Genomic DNA, 23,544 nt, shown 5'->3' with positions numbered 1-23,544 from the left:
TCGCCCGCCTGTGATTCTAATAACATGTCAGGGTTTTTCCTTCTTGATCTGAGAGGTGATATTTGCATATGTGATTACATTGGGTGTTTTCCCTGCAGTCAGTGTCACTGGGTATGATTTGCAATGGTAATCAGTGGTTGTGGGTAAAGTGACCTTGATGAACAGCTGTTTGTGCATGCGTCTTACCCATGGTCTTGATAGAGGAGTATTTGTTGAAGCCCAGGTTGTTGTGAGGCTGGGACAGAGTCATTCCGGGACTCAAAGGAGGAAGCGTGATGTTATTCAGATGGTTATGCTCTGAAGGAAGAGAGAAAGCACAGGAGGAGAAGGACGACAGAGAGGAACGAGGGAGCAAAGAGGAGAGAGAGGGATACAAGGAGGAGGGGTGCGTTAGTAAATGGGAAGTCAGCACATTTATAGAGAGATGAGTGCATGTGATTATACAGTAAAGGAGAAAGTCTGCCGTTAATTTCAGCAAGTAAAGGGGAACGAAGGACATGCATGAGTCTTATAGCTCAGAGGTTTCTATAGAGAGTCAAGGTCGTGTGTTCATATCTCAGGGAACGCATGAATTAATGCTATGTATAGCTTGGAATGACTTTGTGACTTGAAATAAAAGTGTCTGTTGTGTAAATGTGAATGTAGGCTGCTGTTGCATAACACCGCAGTCTTAATGAAGTTCTCAGTTATGTTTTATGCAAGTACACTGCAAAAAGTTTTTAATTAGTCTTTTTTTTGACTTTCTTCTCAGTTAAAATAGCTGTAAAAATCATTAAAACAAGATTAATTTACTTGAGAAATGGCAATGCGTAAGATATTAAGACTAGTTTCCAGAGAAATAACAGTATATTTAACCTTATGAAGCTTACTGTATCATAAATTATCTAAATTATCAACATTATCAAAAACTTGAAACGTGTCGTACACAATTTGCTTCGTCTTCTGTCTAGTTTATACTTTTTATTAGCCAGTAAATGGTGTAAATGATTTTTGTAAAGCAAATGTAACAATAACTTTAATATTGTCAGTAATATTTCAAGATGAACACTTACTGGACTGAAGCAATTTAGGCTTCAAAAGGTCCACACATCATTTTTAAGTGTGAATATCAAATATAATGCATCAAGTTTTTGAGGAACATTTATTTGTTCATCTCTCAATCATTATTTTATTGCATTGCATTATATGTTTTGTCCCCACAATAAAAACTACAGAACTTTGATCATAAAACTAAGCATTTCATTTTCATCTAACTATTCCGAGATATAAAGCTACAACTGATATTTATATGCATTTTATGTACAGTAAGTAGTCTGCTATACTATTCTCAAAGATTTCAAGGATTTACATTAAACTGCATCTCATTGTCAATTACAAGCTACCAGAATTTCACTTTATTTGCTTTTTTGGCCATTTAAATATCAGCAGCTGCACCAAATTGCATATTTTTGCCTTGTTTGGGCCTCTGTATAAAATTGAGGTGTTTTTTTTTTCTCCTTGATGATGAGCTCCATATTCTCCTATGCATTATACAGTATCATATTAAATGAGCCATTGGATATGATACTCCTATGCAAAAAAAAACACATATGCAAACTTTTTTAGATTTTATATTTTGTCTAAAGATTCAATAAACTCTTCCATTTCAAATAGTTTGATTTTTATGACTATTATTTCATAAATCAGGCTTTACAGGGTTGTCTTAATGCACTGGTGGATTTACTCCTGTCTAAACAAGTTAAAAATAAGTCAAACAAAATCTACCAAAATATATAAGATAAAATACACATACAATGATAACAGTCTTAATATCTATAAATGTCACTGCTCATAAAAACAGTAATCCCTTTCGAGAATTAAAACAATTGAGACAATTGTTGAAACGTAGTACAAGCTGCAAAATTAATGTGGCAGCAAAGCCTCAGATGAGTTGGTCTTGGAAAAATTTGATGAGAAATGTTTGAGTTCATATAAAGGACAGTGAACACCCACCAACTTTTCGGCAGTTTTGGTTCCAGATGGGGTTTTTTTCCCCATACATTTGCTTCACAGGTACTGCAGTTCAAAAACAAGTTTCAACCAAATCCAGCCATCTCCAACATGAATCACAAGCAGAAACTTTAGGGATCAAAAGGTACAAAGGTACTATGTTCTTAACATCATATAATATGGGACTATTCATCTTAATAACGATATCAAATAGAAATCTCTGTAAATTATACAATTAAATCCACGATTTCCACTTCTAGTAAAATTGATTTCTTTGATTTGTGGATCTTTCTTCAGACTGTGGGTCATGCTGATCTTTGAGACTTTTTTGAGATCTCATTTGAAACTGTAGAACTGGCATCTTTTTCTCAGGAGAAAATGTAAGGTCACTGCTGTCTAGTAGAAACAACTGAGATAAAGAGATCACATTTTTTCTTTTCTACGGGTATGTTTGTGCATGTGTGCCATTAATGACCATTTCCGAGGCGGATACATGATAGGCTGCTGTACAGGTCCTTCTCAAAAAATTAGCATATTGTGATAAAGTCGTGACGTATTGTCAAGTATGGTGACCCATACTCGAAATTGGTGCTCTGCGTTTAACCCACGACCTTCGGGTTACAAGTCCAACTCTCGATCCATTAGGCCACGACTGCCCCCCTAAAGTTATTAAAGTTAAAGTTAAGATAAAGTTCATTATTTTCTGTAATGTACTGATAAACATTAGACTTTCATATATTTTAGATTCATTACAACACAACTGAAGTAGTTCAAGCCTTTTGTTTTAATATTGATGATTTTGGCATACAGCTCATGAAAACCCAAAATTCCTATCTCAAAAAATTAGCATATTTCATCCGACCAATAAAAGAAAAGTGTTTTTAATACAAAAAAAGTCAACCTTCAAATAATTATGTTCAGTTATGCACTCAATACTTGGTCGGGAATCCTTTTGCAGAAATGACTGCTTCAATGCGGCGTGGCATGGAGGCAATCAGCCTGTGGCACTGCTGAGGTGTTATGGAGGCCCAGGATGCTTCGATAGCGGCCTTAAGCTCATCCAGAGTGTTGGGTCTTGCGTCTCTCAACTTTCTCTTCACAATATCCCACAGATTCTCTATGGGGTTCAGGTCAGGAGAGTTGGCAGGCCAATTGAGCACAGTGATACCATGGTCAGTAAACCATTTACCAGTGGTTTTGGCACTGTGAGCAGGTGCCAGGTCGTGCTGAAAAATGAAATCTTCATCTCCATAAAGCTTTTCAGCAGATGGAAGCATGAAGTGCTCCAAAATCTCCTGATAGCTAGCTGCATTGACCCTGCCCTTGATAAAACACAGTGGACCAACACCAGCAGCTGACATGGCACCCCAGACCATCACTGACTGTGGGTACTTGACACTGGACTTCAGGCATTTTGGCATTTCCCTCTCCCCAGTCTTCCTCCAGACTCTGGCACCTTGATTTCCGAATGACATGCAAAATTTGCTTTCATCCGAAAAAAGTACTTTGGACCACTGAGCAACAGTCCAGTGCTGCTTCTCTGTAGCCCAGGTCAGGCGCTTCTGCCGCTGTTTCTGGTTCAAAAGTGGCTTGACCTGGGGAATGCGGCACCTGTAGCCCATTTCCTGCACACGCCTGTACACGGTGGCTCTGGATGTTTCTACTCCAGACTCAGTCCACTGCTTCCGCAGGTCCCCCAAGGTCTGGAATCGGTCCTTCTCCACAATCTTCCTCAGGGTCCGGTCACCTCTTCTCGTTGTGCTGCGTTTTCTGCCACACTTTTTCCTTCCCACAGACTTCCCACTGAGGTGCCTTGATACAGCACTCTGGGAACAGCCTATTCGTTCAGAAATTTCTTTCTGTGTCTTACCCTCTTGCTTGAGGGTGTCAATGATGGCCTTCTGGACAGCAGTCAGGTTGGCAGTCTTACCCATGATTGCGGTTTTGAGTAATGAACCAGGCTGGGAGTTTTTAAAAGCCTCAGGAATCTTTTGCAGGTGTTTAGAGTTAATTAGTTGATTCAGATGATTAGGTTAATAGCTCGTTTAGAGAACCTTTTCATGATATGCTAATTTTTTGAGATAGGAATTTTGGGTTTTCATGAGCTGTATGCCAAAATCATCAATATTAAAACAATAAAAGGCTTGAACTACTTCAGTTGTGTTGTAATGAATCTAAAATATATGAAAGTCTAATGTTTATCAGTACATTACAGAAAATAATGAACTTTATCACAATATGCTAATTTTTTGAAAAGGACCTGTATATGTGACAGTCTGCTGTCTATACGCTGTGCGGAGGTCACTAAAGGTTATTTAGGACACACATCCTGTGTCCTCCCCTTTGGGCTGGGGTGTGTGGTCACTGACCTGATTCTGTCAGATCACTTTGTGTGTATGTGTGTGTGTGTGGGTCTGTATGCACTTAACGTATATATGTTAGTGTTAGTGCATATGTGTGCTTTTAAAGTGGTAGGACGGATCGTTATGCCACATACATGCAGTCCAGATACAATTAAATGCTCAGGTTATGTCACAGCAAATGGATGCAGATCATGGATTATGTCAGGTCCATATTGTGTCGACACACATATTGTATTTATTGACACTGCCTGACACATTTGAAAAGGGTTAATCATGCACACACAATCACACATAACATTATAAAAAGAACATTTCCACTTTACTAGTCCTCCGGTCCGGAATTGCTGTTCAATATAATGTATGTATTTGTGCGTTAATTTGTTACGCAGCCTGATGCATTCTGATCATTTTAAAAATTATAAATAAATATTTTTAATTATATTTATGGTGATTATTGGTGGCTTGCTTTCGTTTGAGATTTACGGATAGGATTGCTCATCACCTAGAATTTCCCTTAAAAAACAACTTAAAAAATTACACTCACTGATGACTTCAACAGAAGCATTTCCAGAATCCAACTAATGCTGTTTATTGTGAATAGATTCATAGCTAAAGAGCTGTTTCTTCATCATGTATGCAGCGTTGTATTGATCAATAAGCATACTGGAGCTATGTGCATTAAAATATGTAAAGTACTTTGTATATTTTATGTACACCATGTTTTATGCAACTTAAAGATGCATTTCTTCATGTCTCTATGCACAGTGTGTGTCCTTGTAGTAAAGCCTGGCTGATTTAGGCCCATGTCTTCCTGTCAAAATCCACACCAACTCGATTTCATTCACAACAGGAGATCTGTGTGCTCCTCTAAAAATTAATTCTCTTTGTGCTCTCTCTTTCTATATCTATCTGTATGTTTCATTCTTGCATTCACTCACAAGAAAAGTTTGAAACTAAAATCTGAAATTACTAAAGTGCCTTTTTTTAAATTAGCTACATGCTCTTTTGACGTAAAAGTCTTGGATTTACTATGTACTGTAGACATATAGTCTCCATAACACAACATATTTATCATTATAGCAGTAAGCATACCGTTGCAACCAGAGATGCCATTTTTGTACTATAAAATGCACAGATTTTGTTTTACAGTGTATATTTAAATCTATAAATTTAGTATATAACTATTTCTGTCGTTCTGGGTCATGTCATCAGCTCTGACAGGAAGTGTTCTTCCTGTCAGCATCATGCTTCTCCGGACAGACTGTTTTTAAGGACATATAGAAAAAGAGATCTGTAACACTTCATACCGATCTAGTGTATTCCTCTTGAGGCTTGTTCTAGAATAGAAGTGTCAGACTCCCAATAATTAAAGGTGTGACATTTTTCTCAGTTTCTTCCGAGTTTTTCCAATTCTTTTTTTTTTCTCTGATGTTGTGAAAGAGAATGGGTAAAATAGAGACTGGTAGTGTTTGGAAATACGGATAAGGCATCAGTCAAGCAGAGAGATTCTTTAATTAAAAGCGCAGTTTTTCCACTCTTCCATTCAGTGGCTTAGTAACGAATGTCAGTTTGTAATTGAGATTGGTCAAAGGCATGTGAAGTGATTCTCCAATGCAAAGGGTGTCAGTCCTGCTCTTGGACATTCACCATCCTGGAGAGTTTGGATCCACCTTGCTCCAAAACGTCTGTCTGGAATGTCCTAGTGATCATGAAGATCTTGATCACCTGGTTCAGATGTGTTTACAGTTTTTTTCAACTGCTTACACACATTTTCAAAACTTTTCCTCTTTTTTTCCACACTTTTCCACACAAATCCAAGAATTGCACACACAAAATGCAAAATGCCTCACATCTCTTGCAAAACGAAGCACTGCATTAAATATTTTTTTTGCAGTTTTCAAAATAAAAACAACATCTCAAAAGCAAACATTTGCAAACACCTTTGCCGTAATTTTAATTCCTATTAGATTTTTGTGCGTTAGAATTGTGTTTTGCAAAAAGTATTTTATGAAATTGAAAACTGAGTCAAGGGCCAAGAATTAGTGTCTGGTTTTGCAGATTTGGTGTGTGGCCCTGGTGTTTGACCGTCAGGTTTCAGAAATTATGTGACAAGTAAAGATATTGTGCGTAAGCAGTTGAAAGAATTTGTTATAAGGTTGAGGCTAAACTCCAAAAAGTTCCAAAAGGGTTTTTTTTGCAAAGACGCCAAAGAAGAACGATCTGGGAACGTTTTTTGACAATAGGCTTCATTTACATCACAAACTATGATTAGCTACTTGCAAGTTAGTTGCAAACTAGCAAGTAAGAGAAAAAAGAAAAGTCTTTTAAATTGTGACAGTGCTTTTGAGTCCATAGGCATCTAGACAGGGATTACATTTCATGCAGGTATTTAGGTGTCTTTTTCTTACTGAAAATTTAATTTTCTGTCAAATGCATTAAATTGTTGACATAAAATGTTTTTATCATTTTTTTGCACATTGATTTGAAAAATGTTATCAGTTTTGATATTTACTGCAGTTAATGTGTCTGCTGTAGTATGTATAGGACAGTCTGAGCCTTTCACTTGTTTAATCTCAAAAACTAACTTTATGTAGACATAACCAATGTAAAATTACGTCGAACCTCTCAGAAAGCACATAAGAAAATATGCATTGCTCTGAAAGATTTAGTTGAACTTTGACCTTTATACAGCATATTTTTTACTTTATTGTCCATGTGCAGTAGCTGTTCGTGTTGATGAAAATGAAAGTGACATACGGCCAAGTATGTCCCATACTTGGAATTCATGCTCTGCATTTAACCCACCCAAAGTGCACACACACACACACACCGTGAACACACACCCGGAGCAGTGGGCAGCCATTTATGCTGCGGCGCCCGGGAGCAGTTGGGGGTTCGGTGCCTTGCTCAAGGGCACCTCAGTCGTGGTATTGAGGGTGGAGAGAGCGCTGGACATTCACTCCTCCCACCTACAATCCCTGCCGGCCCGAGACTCGAACCTGCAAAGTTTGGATTACAAGTCCGACTCTCTAAACATTAGGCCACGACTTCCCCAAGAGAATTAAGAGACTGGTCTGAAATCAGAGGCTGTATTTTCTGCCTGAAGATAGAATTCCTGGTCTACAGTGCACAATGCCTGGAAGTCCACACTGTTCCAAGTTCTGGCGCTGGTGGATTGACATTACGAGCACGAGGCTCTGAGCGATTTTCTGCGGTTTGGCTACAGTTGTAATCTAATAATCTAATCATCTAAACTCCATTACATGCAGACGTGGAGATCAGACTCTGATACAATCAGACATGACTGTGTCTCACACTATATCTGCCCCTTACTCTCTTTGTCCAGTTCTGTTTGCTCACATTAGCCTTTCATTATCTTCACTGATTCCTGTGAAATCAATTAATCAGCAACAAATAACAAATTAAAGGTCAGAGGTCAACTCAGCCCATCTAATACTACAAACTTTTTTTCAATGTTGAAGGTTAAAAATATACTGCTTGCCCCAATTCTCTCTGCTCTCCATTATTTTTTTCCATTGCTCATTCCTCGTTGTAGATGATAGAGTGTAGGGTGGGTAGCTTGTGCTCCTCTCAGACTGGATTTACGTAACTTAATGAACTGCTAAATGGCTATCGAACTGTAGCTCCCTGTCACGGCCCCTCTTCCCCATGGGAGTCTGACATTTGCATCATAATTAATAATAACTGCATGACGGTAACTGCACAGGGATCTGGTAACCTGGTGATGTGCGGACAGACGGAGGAAAATGACTTTCTGTTTAAGATATTTTGGAAGAAATGTGACTGTCCCATTGACTGCCAAGTAAGAATCACTGTCAAGGCCCAGAAAAGTATGAAAAGCATCGCCAAAAGAGTCCATCTGCCATCAGTGGTTCAACAATTCGTCTCCTCCCTTCACCGTAGCACCATTTTGAAGATTTTCTTTGCATACAAAAAGTATTCTCATCGTTTCATAACAGTCAGATTGAACAACTGATGGCAGATGGACTATTCTGACGATGCTTTTCGTACTTTTCTGGGCCTTGACAGTGATTATTACTTGGCAGTCAATGGGACAGTCACAAGCCTCCCAGTTTTCATCCAAAATATCTTAAAATGTGTTCCTAAGGCGAACAAAGCTTTTACGGGTTTGGAACGACATGGGGTAAGTGATTAATGACAAAATTTTCATTTTACCTTTAATTTACCCTTTAATCAGATTTTTGCTGCTCAGAGATCGTCAGAATGGTTAGGCTGGTTTTACTGCTTGTTCCTTCAATTTTTTTCTTTTTTTTGAGAGAGAGATATAGATCAATATCAGTCAGGGTTGACTGGTATCAATCAGTTCACAAATTGTTCTTCAATGATGAAAGCACACCTCGTTCAATCCAGTTGTTTCTACTTGCTGGCTGAGAAGGAATGCATGATGCATCTCATAATAAGGAATGAGTTACATAAGGAATCTAAAGAGCAAGTCACAGTAGAGTCAAAGTGAGAAGTAAGAAGTCACAGGAGAATCACTATGATGCCACAATAATGATTTTACAATAGAATCCCAATGAAATTGAAATGGATTCACAGTGATGTCACAATATAGTCACAACAGGAGCCAAAATGGAGCTTGTCAGACGATATTGCTTTTTATAATTTATTCATTTTATTTTTAAGTGTATGATAAATGATATGCAGAATCAAAAATATTATTATTTTAACTTTAATAAATAACTTTTTTAAATTTTATAATACATAATGTTTATAATGTTTTAATGAAGCTTGTCAGAGACTAAAACCTTTTTAGATTCTAAAGTAGTGGGGATTTCTTTAAGACTGCAAGGGAAGCTTGGCTTCCCCTATAATGTCAAAAAATGTACGTTCAAATATGTACTATTGTGTTAACATTTTATTGACTAAAAATGCGTTAGAACACATTCATCTCGAAAACGAGTTCGTTCAGAATCAGCTACGTATAGCAGGTCGGCTGACTCGATTTCCTTCTCATACATTCCCATAGTGTCACAGTGTATTTCCCTGTTGAAGCCTAGCGTCCATTGACTTCAGTGGAGCTGCTTTGAACAGTTTTTTTCAGTGCTTCGAAACTAGACGGTCATTGGATAAAAGCTGTGATTATGTCCCGCCCACGGACGCTCAGCGTCTCTGGGAGTGAATGGAGGAGTGGGCTGGCCTGGACTCTGGGCTTCTGCTTGATGATTGGAGGGTCTGTTGAAAGACTGCATCTCCTTTTGATTGACAGCGATTTTGTACTATAAAAAGTCGCTGACGCTGAAGCTATTCGAGCTCAGTCCCATAGCGGATTTTGCAAGTGAAGTCGAAAGATAAACTGCTGCAACCTATTTCTTGGTATTTGCTTGGCGAAATTGCTAGCCAATTTTCATCATACATTTCACACAATTATACACCACATTCCTTGTTTCAGTTTAACCTAATTCCCACATTTCCCTGTCGAGTTTAATATCTTTTTTTTTTTAGATCGTTTGTTCATACATTCATTCATACAGTAGGCTAGGCTAGCGTCGTAGGGGTGAACTAGCCAGCTAGCAAACTGCACACGAAGGCAGACAGTGCTAATATTGTAGACCTGATTTTGGCGAAGCCATTTGAAAGTCTTCCTTATGAGGAGAAACTTAGAATTAAACAGCAGGGCAGATCAACACCTAAGATTTATTTAGTGCAAAAGATAGGGAAAAGTAACAGGTCTTTTCAGCTCTCCTGGTATGACAAAGTTAGGCTGACTGGACTATGACAAAGAAAATGTACTGCTGGGAATGTAGGGCAGAATTTACGTATAAATAAATGGACAAATTTTATGATGTAGGCCGAAAATGAGCTTCCCCGACCAGCAGCCGCCACTGTTCAGTATTGCATTTTATGATTTATTATTTTTATGTTTAAGTGTCTGGTAGCTGATATGCAGAATCAAATTATTTTGACTTTATTAAATAACATTTTTAATATCATATGTAATATTCGTAATGATTTTGTCACAACACACTCTGGAGCTAGGAACGAGGAGGCGAGGAACTTCTTCAATAACGAAAGACTTTTATTTAACAAACTCAGGGATCACAGGAGCCACTGATAACAACATGAAGACGATCAAACCGGACCCAGAGGCAGGGAAACACAGAGCTTATGAAGGGCAGACTAAACTAGATAATTAACAACACAGGGCTAGGAACTAATTAACTAATAAAGACATAAAACTGGGACAGGGACAGGAATACCAAATATGGGCATGGAAACACAGGGAACACGTAAGCCCCTTTCACACAGAGATTCCGGAAAATACATGGGTAATGTGTTCCGGCAATTGTTCCCGGATCGTTAGATTTTGGTTCATTCACACAGTGATTTTCCAGAATCTGTGCGTGCGTTCACACACAACCCGTAAAGACACGTGAAATTTCATGTGACGTGTATAATGCGCCGCGCACAATTTCACTAAACTGGCGAACGAAAAAAAAGCTTCAGCGCGGATAGTGAGGAGCTCCGATCGCTGCTTCATTCCAGTTTACACATTTAAAGAGATCTCTTTAAATGTAAAGAGATTTACATATTAGTCCGTTTTTTTATTCTAAGAGTATGTAAGATGTTTTTTTTTATTAATAGTAAACGGTCGGCCTTTTGCTGTGGTGATTTGCGTGTGTTTACACTGTGCGCTCCTGAGCGAGACCTAAAACATGGCAGAATCCGATGCGGCGTGACATAGATTCCCAGACTCTATACACTTTGGGGGGCCACGGTACATTATAAAAGTAGCCCAAAAAAACGCAACCCACGGCTCTATATTTTCCCGCGAATGTATTTTCAAAATAGCCCAATTGTGCTGGAAAACCGCTACCCTGGCAATCACTGGTTCGCTGTACTCCGCGTTCGCTTCACTTTCGTCTAGCCTGGCGCCTCATAATCACACAATCCCTGCGTCTCAATGTGCATACTATCCACCCTGTCTGCCCTAAATAGTATTGAAAATTATTAATATCACATAGAATTTAGAATGGATAGCGTGCACATTGGGACGCAGGCAATGATAGACTACCTTTCGTGCTGCGATGACGGCAAGAAGTTAGGGTCAAACCTTATCAAAGATTAATTTGCGTTAAAAAAATATTAACGCGTTAAAATTTTTAGATTAATCGTATACGTTAACGTGTTAACATTGACAGCCCTAATTTTAACAAAACACTATTATTACTATTCATGCCATTATATTCATGCAACATTGTTTTGTAATCTGACAGGTATAACACATAACACACATTTCTCCCTTGATAATAATGGCTGTTATTTTTTAAGGTTGAGCTATGATTTAAACGAAACACATAAATTATTTTGTCTCTGGGTGCCACTGTTGGGTGCTATTCTGTTCAGAAAAAAATGAAATAAATAAATAAATAAAAATCTGATATTAGAAAACAGAAACGTATTTTATGTCTGAATCCACATTGTCCTTCTCTGCTTAAACAAACGAGGGAGTAATCATGGAGATACTGCCAGACTGGAACCACAGTAGAAATCACAGTTGAGCTTGTGGAGGTTAAAATCTGCTGTATCAGGTATCAATGGAGAGTCACACTGAAGAGAACATTTAAACCTTAACAGATTACATCAGCTGTTTTAACCATCCACAGGAGGTTCAGCTTAACTTTTTAAGACAGACTTCACAAAACTTTTTGTAGAGCAATTCCTCACTGGCACAATGTGTACGGCAGAAAAAGCATATCCATCCGTGGATCTGCCCCATTGGAGTTGGAGATTTTTGTTCTCTGAGGGTAGGAGGTCCCTCGGGGTAAAATGCAATCAAACACACACGGCTCACCACAGAAAACGCACTACTTCTCATTAATAATGCATCATCCCACTCAGGAAGAAAGAGCACTCGACATACATATTCATTTAGCTTTTTAAATATTACTGTCCAGCCCTTTAAGGCTTTGAACAGCATTCTACGGCAAGGATGAGAGAGAAACAGAGACCGAGACAGGAAAAGAGAGATAAAGAAACAGTAAAATAACCTAATATACAAAAGAAATATTGACTGCCACGAGGGAAAGAGAAAGTAAGACAAGGCCATATTGCCTTGCTTTATCGTTTAGAAGTGGAATTGAGCTTGTGCAGCTGTGTGTGTGTGTACTTAACCATATTTTGGAGACAAATTTGTACCCAAAAGTGAGGTAAACCTGACAAAATTTCCAAAAACCTCCCTTTGGAGATGTCCTCATTTGTAAAACGGGTTTATAAATAAACTAAACAAAGTTTTTTTGAAATTGTAAAAATGCAGAAAGTCTCCTGTGAGGGCTAAGTTTAGGTGTAGGGTAGGTGTAGGGCAATAGCACACACAGTTTGTACAGTATAAAAACCATTACGCTTATGGAATGTCCCTATTTAGATAGCTAAGTAAACCAGTGTGTGTGTGTGTGTGTGTGTGTGTGTGTGTGTGTGTGTGTGTGTGTGTGTGTGTGTGTGTGCACCTGGTATTCATCACGTCCTGGGGACCAAATGTCCCCACAAGGATAGTAATACCAGTAAATCTTAATCTTGTGGGGACATTTTTTGGTCCCCATGAGGAAACAAGCTTATAAATCATACAGCATAAAGTTTTTTGAAAATCTAAAAATGCAGCATGTTTCCTGTGAGGGCTAAGTTTAGGTGTAGGGTTGGTGTAGGGCAATAGCACATACAGATTGTACAGTATAAAAACCATTACGCCTATGGGATGTCCCCATAAAACATGGAAACCCAACATGTGTGTGTGTGTGTGTGTGTGTGTGTGTTAGATCAGCTCTTTGTTACACTTCTCCGAGTACACACTTACAATTGACTTGAATTGGCTCTGATACTTTGACAAACAATCAGTAGTGACAGTGATGGGTTGTTAGACTGGCTCACACACACACACACACAAACAAACCTTTTTCTGTCAAACAACTACACTTGGCCCTAGATCTGTGCCACATCACACAATCTGACACAGTTTACTGCTGTCAACATGCATTTAGTTACCTCACACACCCACCCAAACACACACACACACACACAACGACCCATTTGTTGAAGGGTATATCTAACTTTGGTGCCCCCCCAAAAAATTCATAGGCAGTTCACATGGCCTTTGAGAGCATTTAAACATTAAAAATTATATCAATAAAATATAAAATTTCTTCAGGAAATGTAAAAGCCAAGCTCTGATTAATTTCCCTTGTTTTATCATTAGTAGGTAATCATTAAGAGATTTTTTGTTGGTGTGGAAGAGTATGAGGAAAATGCTCAGTAGGGCAAGCCAACTTAGAGAGCTTGAACACTATAGAACAGAATCAAGCAGGTAATGGCCTAAAATGATTACCATGATAATTTGAAAAAATAATTTAAAACCATGTTGCAGCCATAAAGCAAAAATTATGTACAATGTTATTCTTTGAAATACCATGAAGTACCATGTAATCCCTGTACCATGGCACTTTTTTAAGAATACTCTGGTACCATGTTTTTAAAAAAAGTATGCAATACTTTAAACAGGGTATTACCAAAATGTTTAAAATCCATGGTAATACAATTAGTAGCCTATGTTTTTTTGTTTTTTTTTAGTGTTGATGGATAGATAGATGGACACGTTATTGATCCCCTAGGGTATATTTAGTAGATTGTCAAACACACACGCAGGCTACATGCAAGCTCACTACCAGAGCCAGTACAGTTTTATTTTTCCGCTTCTCAATGGACTGGAACTAATTTAATGACACATATTCCACTACATCCATAAGCCATATGCAGAAAACTAACATACACACACACGTATACACAAGTACACACTGAAACCTCATTATCAGCACAGGAAATTAGCGAGTCTTCCCCGACTTCATGCATATGTGTCATCAGATCCCAACAATCAGCGGTAAGTACAACCCAGCCGTTTATACCAATGACCAACACAATTCATACCTACAGTCTCTCTCTGTCTGTGTGTGTGTGTGTGTGTGTGTGTGTGTGTGGGGGGGGGGGCTTGTTTAGCTATACTTGTGAGGACCAGATGTCCCCACAAGGATAGTGAAACCTGAATTTTTTTACTTTGTGAGGACATTTGGCCGGTCCTCACAAGGGAAATAAATTATTAAAAATACTAAATGAAGTTTATCTTAAAATTTAAAAATGCAAAAAGGTTTCTGTGATGGGTAGGTTTAGGGGTAGGGTTGGTGTAGGGCATTAGAAAATATTGTTAGGTCAAAAACAATAGAAGTCTATGAAATTCCTCACAAGTATAGTAAAACAAACGTGTGTGTGTGTGTATGTGTGTGTGTGTGTGTGTGTGCATACAGTACCATGCAATTCATTCCCTCAGCAGCACAGCCTGACCCAATCTCTACAAAGTGCTTGCGAAGCAGTCGGACTGGGTCAGTGCACCTGCAGAGGAGGGGTGTTCACCAACGCTCATGCAGCTCTCTAAATGGGCTGCATACGAGAACCAGAATGAAGGAGAAAACAAATGTTGTGGAGTATGATTGTAAGACAAAGGGAAGATGAGAGGTTTTCAGAAGCACAGTTGAGTTATTCATGCAGTTACTTGTGTTTTGGGAGAAGGGCGATGAATGAAAGGGGAAAAAGGGATGAGAAAAGACAGGACGGAGGGAGAGATGAAGGCATGTATGATGTCTAACACAGAGACCAGCTGCTCTACTGTCACACTAAATAACCCTCACTCTTATTTCCTCTCTTCTTATGCCTCTCTCTCTCTCTCTCTCTCTCTCTCTCTCTCTCTTTCTCATGATGTGCAGATGCTGTCAGTGTGAAAGCATGTTTCAAAAGAAGTGTGTCATAGAGTTGCTTGCTGTGGTTATTTTGAGATGAACTGGTGTGTATGTGTTTAGGATGCAAGGTGGTAATGCAGCTACTGAATGAGAGATTGTGTGCATTAAAGGGATTGTTCAGCCAAAAATTACAATTGTGCCATTGTTTGCTCACCCTCATGTCATTCCAAACTGCCTGACTGACTTTCTTCTGTGGAGCACTTGAGGAGAATTTTTGAATATGAATTTCCTTTTCTTTTTCCATGTAATTACAATGAAAGCTGTAGAAAGTTTGTAGCTTTCAAGCTTCAAAAAGGACACAAATACCTCATGAAAGTAGTCCACGTGGCTCATGAAAAAAGAGAGATGGGAGGAAAAACTATATTTCAATCCTTTTACATTCTCTCACTGAACTTCCCTGTGAACGCAAATGTTTTGTGAAAAAATGCAAAATTTCTCAGAGGAATGCAGTACTTTTGTGTGAGAGAGTTAAAAGCAATGATTTTTTTTCCCTCCAGAGCTCATATTTGTTCTATTACAGTGTCCCCTTATGAACTCCGCAATATTTCAGGTTTTCTGAAGCACACAAGTCATATGGATCACTTTTCCAGTATGCTGCTTTTGTGTGCTTTTTTAAGCTTGAATTTTTCATTTTAGTTGCATGAAAAATAAAGACCAACACAGTCTTCAGAATATCTCCTTTGTTTTTGTACATAAGAAATAAAGTCATTTGAAATTACATTAAGCTTTAAAAAGTATACACTATTTTTCCCCCCTTTTGAAATTTAGAAAGGTTTAAAACTGCTTAATCTGGTGTTGCTCTTCTTCATGCAGATGATCTAAATCAGACACAGCTTTTGCAGGATTTGACTGTCCGATTTCCACAGAGCAATGAAAAACAGCTGGATTTGAGGACATCTGAAAACATCTGTCACATGTATGAAGGTCAAACCAGATGAGTCCTACCCACACACATCCCGCCTACAGCTTTTCTATGTCAGTAGACATAATTTTTGGAAAGTCATGTAGCAGATTAGATTTTACCTCAAACACACTCATTGCTTTGACTTCCATAGGAAACACATGTACTGTAGAAACAAGAGATATCAATACAAACCTTCCTAGGTTTAGTAAACTTTAAAGTGACAGTTCACCCAAAAAATGAGAATTCTGTCATCATTAACTCAACCTCATGTTACATGCCAAAATCAGCATAAAATAAATCCTACACACTAAAGGATATTGTATAACTTCAAGAAGATACTTTTCTGGCACTTTTGTATCTTTTTTGAGGCTTTAAAGGTCTCAGGCTTCAGCTCCCCATTCATTGTGAATGCATGGAAATGAGTGACAAGCTTTTGTGTTCAACAGATGAAGTCAAACACTATGGAAGGACATGAGAGTGAGTAAATGCTCATTTTTGAGTGGCCTATATCCCTTACATTGTGTAATTCTTGGAATGGTAGATGAAATGAACATTTTATGTGAAAAAGACACGTATTAACAGAAACACATGCATACATACATCATCCTGCTATGCTTGACATTTCAGTGTCTCTGCTCAGACCACATGTACTATCTGCCTTGTGACATTTAAACATCTTTCAGATGGAAGGAGAGAGGTTGAAAGGGCAATTTTTTCCACTGTTCTGAGTTTTTCGTATTTTCCACTCCATTTCCTAAAAAGCATATCTCGACCGGAGCTCATTCTCCATGTAACTGCCATTCACCATTGTACTTTTCTCTTTCTCCTTTAATCATACTCCTTTCACACCGGCATCAATGCATGTTTGATTGACATATTCTACCACAGCTATGATTGGTGCATTTGCTGGAAGGAAGTTTCCTGTTGCTAAATTGCCATAGAACATGCCGAATTTCAATCCCTCCAAAGTGCCTTGAAGTTGCACAGTTGCACCAGACCAAAATACAGTATGGTACAAACTTTTGTTAGCTTTGGACAAGGCTTTGAAAGAATTTGTTTAGTTTATTTGTTTTAAAATTAAAACCTAATTTTAACATTAAAACGTCACTTTAAATAATGTAGCCTTTCATGTTATAAAATGTCAGTCTATTGGATATCATTTTATTTATTTCCCAAAGCCTATTTTAGTGCATTTGGAGGTTGTGTGAATGTATAAAGAGATGAGAACTTACATGAGCAACCTTCACTATGTCTGGTGTGCAATGGCCTTTATTTGAAGCATTGATTTCAAATACTGTCCTGTTACTACACACAAACAGCTCATTCCAAATATTTTCCTTTCTTTCTGACCTTCATGAGATCTTCAAACATTATATTTGATCTTTTTCTTTCTGGAGTATTTGTTCCTCTTGAGATTCCACCTTTTCTAAGATGACCTTTCAGCGGTAACATGCTGTATGCAGAAGGTCACGGTGTAATAATCCTATTAATTAGGAGAAATGCAAAGGGCTTTAATAGCCTTGAGATCCTGCAAGGGCAAAACATCACAGTGAAGAATTATTAACATCCTAACATCATATTTAGATGAAAATGTTTTTCCTGTCACTGCTACATTGTAAGAGTGATGCATTTTATTGGGTGTTTTTAGCAGGATCAATGGTATTTTGGGTGATTTTTTACTAGTAAAATTTGCTATATATATATATATATAGCAAATTTTGCTAGTAAAAAAATCAATATATATATATATTTTTATAATGAAATTTCATTTTTGTGGCAATAGCTTATGATGTCATATGAGTTTTTCATTCATCTTGTGTATTATTTTCTAGTAAAAATATCTGAAAAACCTTAAAGCAAAATAAATGTACTTGAAAAGTAAAACTGCATAAGATATTAAGACTTGCTTTCCGATGAAGTATCTTTAATATAAGTGTATTTTGTTTTATTGTACTGGCAACTTTTAACTTGGGAGAAGAAAAAAAACGGGAAAAGGCCTGCCAGAGCAGCAAGACAAAATACATTCATATTAAACATTTTTGTTCTGAAAAAAGTCTTAATATCTTATGCAAAGTTGCTTCTCAAATACAGTTATCTTGTTTAGAATATTTTTAGATATTTTGATTAAAAAAGACTAAAATAACAGTTAGAAACAGTATTTTTGCAGTGAGTTTCCATAACAGATCATCCTGCCTGCTAACAGATCCTGATTACTGGTTCTGTAGAGAGAGTTTAGCTTCAGGCTCAGTGCAGAAATCACCTCTGATCTGCTGCAACATCAAAAGAGTTCAGACCAGTGAGCATTACAGCATTACAGCAGGCCTCAGATCAGTTTAACCCTGTTACAAAGACGTGTCAGTGATTAAATGAATACTCTGTCCTGCTGTGGCTTCAGAATATTGGGGAAATGTCCTGCTGCTTGTTTGCTGTGTTTAGACCAATCTGAGTCTGAAGTGTGTGTGTGTGTGTGTGTGTGTGTGTGTGTGTGCATGCATGTGTATGTGTGTGTGTGTGTGTGTGTGTGTGTGTGTGTGTGTGTGCGTGTTAGCCAAAGGACGCTGGAAGCGGTTGGTAAGACGGGTGTGATCAAACTTCCACTTCATAACACTTTATACACACAATGCAGGCACAGTAACTGTCTGGTCAGTCACACTGGTGCAGATTCTCAAGGGCATAAGTGAAAAATATTAAATCTATATCTGCCATATACAGTGCCCTCCAAAAGTATTGGAACAGTAAAGTCAAAATTGCTCTGTTTGCTGTGGAGTCAAGACATTTAAGGGAAATGTCAAAGTGTGACCCATACTCGGAATTTGTGCTCTGCATTTAACCCATTCAAGTGTACACACATTAGTGAACATACACCAGTGAACATACACCCGGAGCCCTGCTGCGGCGCCCAGGGAGCAGTTGGGGGTTCGGTGCCTTGCTCAGGTCTCACCTCAGTCGTGGTATTGAGGGTGGAGAGAGTGTTGGTTATTCACTCCCCCCACCTACAATCCCTGCCGGACCTGAGACTTGAACCCACGACCTTCGGGTTACAAATCCAACTCTCTATCCACTAGGCCACGACTGCCCCTACAAATATGATTAAAAGATGAATATGAAACTACAGACAAAACTACAGAATGTCACGTTTTATTATTGGGTGATTCAACACAGATGTTTTACCAGCTAATAAGTTCAGCACTTTTAGAGTTCATCCCTCTATCTGATGTGAGCATAAGTATTGGAACAGTTGTCTCACAGGTCTTTCTAAGTGATCAGCTGTGTCCTGTTGCATTAATTCTTCAGATATTAAAAGCAGGGAATGTGTCGTATCAGTTATATCCATTACTTCTGCATTCTGAATCTTGCATTCGATGATGACACACAAACCAGGATGAAGATGAGGGAGAAAGGCAAGATTAGAGTTTGCAAAAAAGCACAAAGATGAGCCAGAAGAGTTTTGTAACTGTGTTTTTGGACCGATGAGACAAAGCTGAACCTTTATCTAAGTGATGGGAAAGCAAAAATATGGAGAAAAAAGGGAACGTCTCGGTTACGTATGTAACCCTCGTTCCCTGAAGAAGGGAACGGAGACGTCACGTCAGTGACCGACGAATTGGGATCTCGCTTAGAGAGACCAATCCCCTACGAGAGTATCTAAACGAGCCAATGCACATTGGCATGCGATTATTGCATCCAGCTGCCGCTAATCACAGCGTGAGTATAAGTAGGCAGCGGGTGCAGCGCATATTCAGGTTTTCGCTGAGGAGCCGAGCCGGTGACCCGGCCGCTCAGCGGTGGTACAGCAGCCGTGGCGACGGGACGTGACGTCTCCGTTCCCTTCTTCAGGGAACGAGGGTTACATACGTAACCGAGACGTTCCCTATCAGTCGGTCACTCCGAGTCACGTCGGTGACCGACGAATTGGGATCCCTACCAAAGGGCCACGGATACTGCCCCTTCCAGTGTCCTGTGGAAGCCTCCTGTGCCCCTATTTTTTGGCGCAGGTCAGGGCTAGCACAGAAGACCAGCTACTGTTGTCATGGCACTACCCACTCAGTAAGACTGGATAACACTGGGAAAAAGCGTACCCGTTCCAGTTGGAATCGGACGCTGCGGAAGCTCGCCCTTCCCGAAGGAGGTCCGGAGCAATTACGCATATGATCAACCTTTAGGCGCATATGGAAATTAGAGGAATTTGTACCTCATGGAATTTGGCAGAAGACCTGCCGGGGAAACACGGCTCTCAGGCTATACCGTGGACTATACACATATGGGGTCCACTAAGGCCTTTCATATGGAACCCAGCCCTCTACCGGTTCTCATGGATTCAACGAGTGAGGGCCTAGCGTCAGATGCTCCGCCACATCTGACTGCCGAGGGGATGGAGGAACTCAACAGGGTCTACAGTATGGACTCTCTGGAGCAGTTTTAGCAAGCCGACCCGAAAACGGAACCTCTCAGTGCTTCTACCCATTTGAGGTGAGAACACAGGAGGAAACCGGTTCCACACGAAGGCTATAGAACCTAGCGAACGTGTTAGGGGTCGCCCAGCCCGCAGCTCTACGAATATCTGCCAGCGAGGCGCCACGAGCCAACGCCCAGGAGGATGCAACAGCTCTAGTAGAGTGAGCTCTCAACCTGAACGGGCAGGGCACACCCTGTACCTGATAAGCCAGGGTGATGGCGTCCACTATCCAGTGGGCCATACTCTGCTTGGAGACGGCCTTCCCCTTCTGCCGGCCTCCGTGACAGACAAAGAGCTGGTCTGAGGTCCTGAAGCTTTGTGTCCTGTCAACGTAGCATCTCAGCGCTCGGACGGGACAAAGCAAAGCAAGGGCTGGGTCTGCCTCCTCCGAGGGCAGCGCTTGCAGGCTCACCACCTGGTCCCTGAAGGGAGTAGTGGGAACCTTGGGCACGTAGCCAGGCCGGGGCCTCAGGATTACCTGGGAGTCAGCCGGCCCAAACTCTAGGCACGAATCGTCAACCGAAAATGCGTGCAGGTCCCCTACCCTCTTGATGGAGGCCAATGCAAGCAGGAGCAGAGTCTTCATTGAAATAAACTGCAGCTCAACTGACTGCAAAGGCTCAAATGGGGCCTGCTGTAGTGCTTTCAGCACTAGAGACAGGTCCCAAGAGGGTATAGAGGGGGGCCGTGGAGGATTTAACCTTCTTGCCCCCCTAAGGAACCTGATGACCAAGTCATGCTTACCCACCGACTTCCCTTCCACGGGGTCATGGTTAGCAGCAATCGCAGCCACATAGACTTTAAGGGTGGAGGGAGACAGCCTTGGCTCCAACCCCTGCTGCAAAAAGGAAAGCACGACTCTGATCGGGCACTTTCGGGGGTCTTCTCGGTGAGAAGAACACCACTCGACGAACAGGTTCCATTTCAAGGCGTAGGCCTGTCTCGTGGACGGCGCTCCAGCCGAAGTGATGGTGTCAACTACCCCTTGGGGTAGGTCACCTAGAACCTCCGCGTCCCGTCCAGGGACCAGACATGAAGTTTCCAGCTTCTTAGGTCTGGACGCGGGTGCCAAAGGTGCCCCGTCTCTGAGTCAGTAGATCCTTCCTCAGAGGAATCTGTCAGGGAGGGGCTGTCACGAGGAGCATCAGTTCTGAGAACCAAGTCCGAGTGGGCCGGTACGGCGCCACGAGCAGGACCTGCTGCTCGTCCCCCCTGATCTTGCATAGTATCTGTTTTTGCGAGAAGGCTCACTGGGGGAGACGCATACTTGCGAAGGCCCCGCGGCCAGCTGAGCTGGACCGTCTGGGGATGGAGTCTCCATTCTCCGGGGAGCGCAGCTCGTGACAGCTCGTCGGCTGCCCGGTTGAGCAAGCCCGGAATATGAATGGCACGAAGCGACCTCAGATGCTTCTGACTCCAGAGGAGGAGGTGGCGGGCGAGTTGCGACATGCGACGGGAGCGCAGACCACCTTGTCGGTTGATGTACACAACGGTCGCAGTGTTGTCCGTGCGGACGAGTACGTGCTTGCCTCGTAAGCGCCTTCTGAGACGGATCAAGGCCAGACGTACTGCTAGCAACTCTAGGCAATTGATGTGCCAGTGCAGTAGGAGGCCCGTCCAAACCCCCGACACTGCAAGCCCGTTGAACGTGGCGCCCCAGCCGGTGGTGGAGGCATCTGTGGAAATCACAGCAAGCCTGGAGACCTGTTCCAGGGGCACTCCTGCCCGCAGAAACGAGAGGTCTGACCATGGGGTGAGGGTTCGGCGGCAGGCCGGTGTAACTTGGACCCGGTGAGTGCCGCGCTGCCACGCCCACCTCAGGACTCGGCCATGGAGCCAGTGTTGAAGCGGTCTCATATGAAGCAGCCCCAGCGGCGTGACTGCCGCTGGAGCTGCCATATGCCCTAGTAGCCTCTGAAATTGTTTCAGTGGGACCGCTGACCTGCTCTTAAACCTACTCAGGCAGTTCAACACCGACAGAGCACGTTCCTGCGTGAGGCGTGCTGTCTGGCTGACCGAATCCAACTCCATACAGAGAAAAGAGAACCTCTGCGTCGGGGAGAGTTTGCTCTTTTCCCAGTTGACCTGAAGGCCCAACTGGCTGAGGTGTGACACCAAATCCCTGTGTTCGCACAACTGGTCCTGAGACTGAGCCAGTATGGGCCAGTCGTTGAGGTAGTTGAAACGCGAACGCTCTGTTCTCTCATGGGAACAAGGGCTGCCTCCGCAACTTTCGTGAAGACACGGGGTAACAGGGACAGCCCGAAGGGCAGGACCTTGTACTGATATGCCCGTCCTTCGACGCAAACCGCAGGAATGGGCTGCGGCGCGGAAGGAATCGACACATGGAAGTACACGTCCTTCAGGTCGACCGCTGCAAACCAATCTCGGGGACGGATGCACCCAAAGATGCGTTTCTGCGTGAGCGTCTTGAACGAAAGCCTGTGAAGGGCCCAGTTCCAGACACGCAGATCCAAGATTGGTCGTAACCCACCGCTTTCTTGGGCACAATGAAGTAAGGGTTGCAAGCCCTGTCTTCATATCGGCTGGAGGGACCGGCTCCATCGCGTCCTCCGCCAGTAGGACAGCGATCTCTCCACATGAGACACGAGCATCAGCTGCCTTCACTGCTGTGAGGTGGATGCCCCTGAACTGGGAGGAAACTGAACCGCATAGCCGAGTCAGATGGTCCCCTGGAGCCAGCAAGACGGGCTGGGTAGACGCAGGCACCCAGACACCGTACAAGCGGACCAGCGGGACCACCGACGTACCCGCGGTGGGGCAGCGAGGTGGAACACAGGAACACGGTCCGTGGCGGACCAAGGGGTCTGGGTGTGCGGTGCACGCTTACCTGGTTCCGAGGTTGGCAGAGGGTGCGTGAGTAGGGCCTTTGATGACGCTCTCGAACCGCCCACTGCTGCCAGCTGGCGAAGAGGAGGATGAGCGCGGTCCGGAGTTGGTCCGTCCGTGACTCTCCATACCCTCTTAGGACCCAGAGGCAGAGACAACCGC

General features: G+C 41.5%; 1 protein-coding gene across 1 annotated transcript in view; it reads right to left on the bottom strand.

The window, feature by feature from the left end:
• LOC306850505 (protein shisa-9-like) overlaps positions 1-23,544 on the bottom strand; it is a gene marked incomplete at both ends in the record, with an annotated part of 73,868 nt that overhangs the window by 4,743 nt on the left and 45,581 nt on the right. Inside the window, one exon of the mRNA XM_079386165.1 lies at positions 187-297. Coding sequence (XP_079242291.1) covers positions 187-297 — 111 coding nt within the window. The remainder of the gene's footprint in view (positions 1-186; positions 298-23,544) is intronic.

The sequence above is a fragment of the Barbus barbus genome (genome assembly GCF_936440315.1).
Source record: "Barbus barbus genome assembly, chromosome: 3".
NCBI classification, from domain to species: Eukaryota; Metazoa; Chordata; class Actinopteri; order Cypriniformes; family Cyprinidae; genus Barbus; species Barbus barbus.
The sequence above is the reverse complement of the archived record's forward strand: the minus strand, read 5'-3'. Positions and strand labels throughout refer to the sequence as shown.